Raw genomic sequence first — 6908 nt, forward strand, 5'->3', positions numbered from 1 at the left:
TTAAAAAAAAAAAAAAAAAAAGAAAAAAAACATGATTAGGCCACAAACAAAATCTCCAGCTCTAATGGTGATGCAATCCTTAACCTTCAAGAAACCCTAATGTCATTCAAAGTCCCTGTGATATTTTACAGCATAACATATCAACACAAAGTGAATAAAAAAACCCCCAACAAATCAAAAAGTGTAGTTTAGTGTAACAAAAGCTGAATTTATGGAAAAAGGGAACATTCTGAGTTATTCTTCTTCACTTAAAGTGCCACTAGCAGAAACAGGATCACAAATATAATTTTCAAAAAGGCATCAGACTGGTTGAAAAGACCACTATTACTAGACTATAATTTAGCTGTTTGTCATTTTGAAACTAGACAAAATTAGTCATCAACACCTCATGTGAAGAAGGGAAAATAACCCTTTGCATTTAAAAAAAGAAATAAATGTGAAAAGTGTCCTAAGACATGAGTAAATAATTTCATTTTTGAGTGAATGATCCATGCAAATGACTGAAACAACCAAACAAAGAGTGATGATGTGCGTCAGTGTCAGAATAAACATGTAACGTGCGCTGTACCTGCGAGGTGGGTTGTGCTGTTGACGTTCTTTTTTGCGTCCTTCTCTTATGTTGGGTGGTTCTCTCGGTTCTCTGGGTCCAGGAGGTCGTCCAGCTGGACGGGGGTTGGTGGGCTTTCCCGGTTCCGTGATTGGTTTAGGTGGTTTCCCTGGTTGTTCAGGCAAAGATGGGCTGGGCATCATTTTGGGTGGTCCTTTCTCCCTACGAGGAGGGGGCAGTACACCAGGCTTCAACGGGTGGCTGAATGAAAATATGCATTTAAAATGTGCATGAGTAAACGAGAATACAGTATTGAAAACTATAGCTACAAACAGGCAAAACATTACATCTTGTGTTGATATAGTTTTTTAAAGTTTTGTAAGACGTCTTTAAGCTGTGTTATCATATGGACACTACGAAGTTCTTTCACGAACTATGAAATACGAGCTCTCAAACCACTACAGGAGGTGGTCTGGGACGGGTTCCAGATTAAACCGGACAAGCGTAAATGCACCTGCTTGTGGAAACCACACATGTAAATTTTACTTCTTCCAAAATGTTAAAATAATAAACATGTGAGAGCGGTATAGGCTGTGACATGTTATAGTCAGATAGGATGGCAATAATGCTACACGCATCACAGCAAATAAGCATCTTTTGCTGCAAATGAGTTGCAAACGCTAAACACTAAAATCATCTTCATTAAAAGTGTTGAGTCTATATGATCTTACCAGTTCTAATGCCACGCTCTCTCCTATTGTGTTGTTCGATCGTGAAATTAGGTCATGATGATTAAAATGTAGTAAATATCTGTCGCTTTCGTTGACGTGTACTTAAATTTACATATAGCGCGGGAATTGAAGATCGGATTTCAGTCTGTTTTAGAGAGACACATTTTTGTGGCCAAGTGTAAATTGAACCATTTAAGTGGATATCTGATTACTTAAAACAAGTGTAAACAGGCCCTCTCAAGTTTTAATTTATTTGACCAAAAACACAGTAAAAATGAAAATGATATATTTTGAAATATTTTGTATTTTAAATAACAGTTTTTCTATTTTGATGTCTTAAGGACGGAGGGCTGCTTGAGCAAATGCTGACTTGCAATGTTGCCATGTCCTCATTTTTAAGAGTGCTTTAAGGCATGTTGTGTTGTCTTGGTTTATAGAGATAAACAATTTATAGAGTAAATAAAAGTGGTCTGTTGCAGATATATGCATATATGATTTTTTTGTGTTATAAAGCAAAGCATTTGGGTGTTTTAGTGTTTTTGTGCTTGTTCTTGTTTTTTTTCCTCTATCAAGATCTGGCAATGTTGACAATACCACAGGGCTCAAACACAATTAGCCCAATTTCATAATGTGCTAAGATTAAGACTTCTTTCACTTTTCCTTGCATCCCACATACAGATGAAGACATTTCTGATGAGTGTTCAAAATACGTCATTAACTATTAGCTGCTCAGTTCGGCTCTGTACACACTTTATAGAATTTCAGTAAATGCAATTGTCACTACCCATATTTTTTAGGGAGTTAATGCAGTTGTTGGCAGTCACACGACCCTTCAAATATTATTCTAATATGCTAATTCCATAACCGTAGTGTACAAAAAAAATATGTTTTGAGAGCATGAGTGTGTATATTTACCCTTTCAATGCCCCAGGAGGCTGCTCAGCTTTGTTCTTATTAGTGTTTCTTTGTGCTGAAGGGGTAGGGGAGGGCGAGGAAGAAAAGGATCGCGATCTAGAAAATGGAAATTAAAGTTCTTAGCAATCACAGTCACAATAAAAAACAGTTAATTATAAATGTGGTATACTGAACGCTCTGGAAGTCATTACAGCAAATTAGCATGGCAAATCAAGATATTATTATTGACTGTGGTATCTTACCTAGAGCGACTTCCACTGAAAGAGCTGTGCTGAGAAGAGTGACTTGAATAGGAACTCATTGAAGAAGAACGAGATCGGGAATGGGAAGAGCCAGAACCCGTAAATGATGAGGATCGGGACGAAGACCTGAAAATTTGAAAAAAATTATAAATAAAGCATCACGGCTTAGCTTGGAGGAATAGTTCAGACCAAAACTTTTAATTGATTTATTGATTCTCATACTTCTGTGATTCCAAACCTGTGTTTCTTCATACTTATTATTGTTTTGGAAAGTAAAAAAAGTTTCAACTGATTTTGCCCATCCATATAACGAAAGTCAATAGGCTTGGAATGACATTGGGGGTTTTTCATGATGCCCTACCTAGACGAATTGGAAAGGGAAACTGAAGATCCAGAGGGTCTGTGTCGCCTACGACCACGTGGAGGTGAGCCCATGAGACCAGGTCGTCTTCTAGGGGATTTAGACCTGCGCCAGGGGTCTTTCCATTCATCTGGCCTCTTGGGCAGCGGGACCATCTCCTTTTTAGGTGGTGGCTCCATTGGCCCTCTAAAAAGAAAAACAAGAGGATTTAGAAAAAAATAAAAATAATGCACCTACAGAGTGACTTTCCTACTGTGACAAACATCTCAATGACCTCTTTCCTTTAGAGAGTTTTTATATAAGTTAACTTAATGAAAGTGAAATGTTTACAATTAGCAGGTAGAATTTCCACATTCTCTGTCAAAGACAAGGTAAAGTCATAGATTTGTCGTCATTTCACCTAGACAGGAGTACAAGTCTTCCTTAAACATGAACATACCTCTTCATTTCCTGAAAAACAATAGAAAATCCCCAAAAATATGCATGCCAACTGACATTATCAAATCACCATTAGGTAACAATATGAAGCAATATTAAAATTAAATGCCACGTGTAAGTGAAATGTTTACGTTCACAGGAAGTTGCTAAACACATAAAAAACACTTAAAAATCTATTATTTAACATGAAATGACTGTAAACTAGTGTATCAAAGCCATTTTATATGGAGGCAACAGACTATATCCTCTTCACTGACTTTGGATGTCACCCAACTGTTAATCAGGAAGCTAAAGCGGCCAACAAACTTCTCATAAGCAGTGTCAAATGTCTTTTTATTTGTTTAAATGAGCCCTGTTATATGCATGTCTTTGTACCCATAATAATGCACGACTTTCCCACAAAGCAGATCTTGCATAAACTTGAAAAACTGATTCAGCTAGTTCAAATATATTTATTAGCTTTACGCTGAATTACTAAACTACCATTATTGTTGTCTTTAGCCCACTTTATTTGTGCTATAAAATCTAGTGCTCTTTGTTTAGTAATTAAATAACACTGAAGCAGTTGGCTAGCATTCAAACAAAACACCAGAAAACACGGGTAATGTGAATGAAATGGAGAAACTGCCTCATGTTCCCACACAATTCCTGTTTGACAGGCAAAGTAAACGGTTGTTTTCCCGGCAACTAGGTATCACGTTTATAATCTCTGTTCATGCTTGTTTCCCTTAGAAGTGCCCTAGATTTCCCCTGTGCTTTAGTTCAAGCAAGTATTGAGAACCGTTAATAATATTTCAAAATAATGTCTTAATATTCTTCGCTATTGCTGGCTGTCCAATATTCCAAGCGTATGTTCAATTTTGTGGATATGTGCATGGCTTTAGCTGGGCTAAAGTTTCTCACTGACTTTTAATCCATTAAATGCAGTGTGCGGACTTTGGTGGTCATATCGCCTGACCAGCCGGCTCTCCGGTAGTCACATACAGTTTAATTTCTCTGGATATTCCTTGACTAATTTAGCAAAGCTGTTCGAACAAAAGTTCAAGTTTGGGAGTTTTTGAAAAAGTTGCTTATTAATCCTTGGGTTAATTAAAGATTATCACATTATGCTATTAGTTAAACTCAGAGCATTCCGCATGTACACCAAAGTATGTCTTCTAATGAGTAACATGATCAAGCCTGGGACCTGGAATGTCCTTTAGGTGATGTCAGAGAGTAAACAAATCTGAGGCAAGTATTGCAGTGTACCTAAAAATAGTACAGACAGCTATAAGCTATTTTTAGAAGTGGAATCCGAGCTCACCTTTAATTTCCTGTTTGTACGGAAAAAAGGAAGCAAATCGTTCCGTGAAGAGAAATTATTATACAAAGCAGTAANTTTTTTTTTTTAATTAGTCATACCTGAATATCCAGTTTCAAATGTTAACTGTGTGAAGATCCGATTACAAAAGTGATCTAGCAGTTTGTTAAAATTACTGTACACACTATTACTTTCACTATTAAGTTTGAAGCAGTAAGAGTTTTGCACCAAAGCTAAATTTATTTGATTAAATACACAAAAATAGTAAAAATAAAAAAAATAATAGTTTTTACTGTTAAATTTAATGCTGAATAAGTGTTTTTTTTCTTTACAAAAAAAATTTAAATAACGTTATTCATTTCTTAATTTTACACATGCTTCATGCATTTGTCAAAAGTTCAAAGGAACAGCATTTATTAGAAGCAAATCTGGTTAAATTATAAATGCATTTACTGTTAAATGTGATCAATTTATTGCTGCATAAATGACTCTATTTTTTTTTACTAAATGTATTAATTCTTTAAATGCATTATCGGGACAAAAATTACATCTCCAAAATATTCATAATTCTAAATATGTAAGCACTCAGGTAAAGATGTACATATTTCATCAGCCCTCCATAGGGCAAATAGCTCAGGTGTTTATCTCATCAAAACCAGCATGCTGCCAACAGGAAAGACACCATACTTTTAACCTTGTTCGTGTGAGGGGATATCCTTGTTTTCATTTTTCACAGTGCAAGTACGATACATATCAATCTTGAGCTGAATCAGAATGTTCCTTAGAGGTGCTCCAGGTCAAACCAGGGCTAACAGAGGTTAGGAGCTGCGTCATATCACAGAATCGCTTATCTACAGTGTATACACTGCAATAACATCTTTATGAATTGCACACTGACTGATACAGAATAATCCCTGCATCAACGAATAACCCATTAATTCATAAATGAATCTGTAAGCTTTAAATCTGTAAGCTTTAAAAATGAATGCGACATTGACATTCATTCCAAGAAAGTATTCATGGGCTAAAAAAAAACTGAGTGCATTGCTTCATGTTTGCAGAATAATTCAATCATCTGTAATCATGGCATCTGAGCTCTGCAGAACATATCAGAAAGCAAATCAAGAAAGTTTAACACTGAAGTCATTGCATTGTTTTCCTTATTAAAGGAATGGGCATGGGGTGTAACTCGACTCCTGGAAGACATTTAGACATGATGTAACTTTTAGACACACCTACAGTACGTGAGCAGGCTATAAAGGTAAGCTGTGCTAAAATCAGACTCAGACAGGAAGAAAGCCTTGAGGAAAAACAGGTTGTAACAAAGCTTCTCGGAAGATCACGCAGGCTTTGTGAAATATGACCGATTGAAATAGCAATTTGCTTTTTTAAAATGGACACGTTTCAGCTATTTCTATACAGACAAACCCTTTCTGACGTGACTCTTGTTTACGAAGAACAAACTGAAATCAAAATACCTGTCATTTCATAATTTCTCTGAATGTATCACCTTTGTGACGTACAATGATGAAACCTACGTCAACATAAAACCTGACGTTTAAAGCACACTTCCAGTATTGCAAGAGCCGCCAGTCATAAACTGACAAACAATAAATGGGGTATAACCTGTTTTGTGGCATACTTGCCTATTGTACTATACTGTGCTATAAATGGAAAATAAAACGTTTGTTTTAAATTTTCTTGACTTGGCATACAATACACAGTGGTGAAAACCACAGAATAACTGCTAGATCAGCAAACACACAGGGCATGACATCTGACAGTTCAACTAATGTTTCAAAATGCCCTGACATTATAGAAGTCTGGAATATCACAGGCAACTGAATAATACAAATTAAGGAGAAGAAGAACAAAAGAGCAATACATAACAATAAATGGGGCAACACAGAGGAATATACTAGACAAAGACACAATGAGAAAAGAGAACCAGGATCAATTCCTCTTCTGGACTCTCCACATCTTTGGACAATCCTAATTCCATAAAAATACATTTCCATTTAAAAAACAACAACAAAAAAAACAACTCCAACCATTGCAGTTTAAAATCAAATTATGAAGGGCAATTTAAATATTTTGGGGGATTAAACAAAACGGTTTTATGAAAAAACAATTACAAAATTAATACTGTGACAATGCATTAACTGAAGGTTTATGCTCAGGGACAAGAATAATGTATAGTTGAAGTATATTTAACCTTAATTTATTTCCTCTGCCAAAGAATGTCATCGTTTTTGTTTTTTTTTCAGAAGACATTGGTATGTGACTTAATTAGTATTTCATGAAATATATCCATTAAAATGAAAATCATTTAAAATGATTAGTTTGTTAAAATGTTTTCATATAATTGTGAAAT

The 6908-nt window shown here is 35.5% G+C and overlaps 1 protein-coding gene across 1 annotated transcript in view; it reads right to left on the minus strand.

Annotated features, from left to right (window-relative positions):
* Positions 1–6908, minus strand: part of LOC122362783 (zinc finger CCCH domain-containing protein 18-like) — a 21095-nt gene that overhangs the window by 3769 nt on the left and 10418 nt on the right. The window contains exons 11-14 of the mRNA XM_043264336.1: positions 2797–2982; positions 2436–2561; positions 2194–2289; positions 569–808 (exon numbers count right to left, since the gene is read on the minus strand). Coding sequence (XP_043120271.1) covers positions 569–808; positions 2194–2289; positions 2436–2561; positions 2797–2982 — 648 coding nt within the window. The remainder of the gene's footprint in view (positions 1–568; positions 809–2193; positions 2290–2435; positions 2562–2796; positions 2983–6908) is intronic.

Source organism: Puntigrus tetrazona, chromosome 18, assembly GCF_018831695.1.
Source record: "Puntigrus tetrazona isolate hp1 chromosome 18, ASM1883169v1, whole genome shotgun sequence".
Classification (NCBI taxonomy): Eukaryota; Metazoa; Chordata; class Actinopteri; order Cypriniformes; family Cyprinidae; genus Puntigrus; species Puntigrus tetrazona.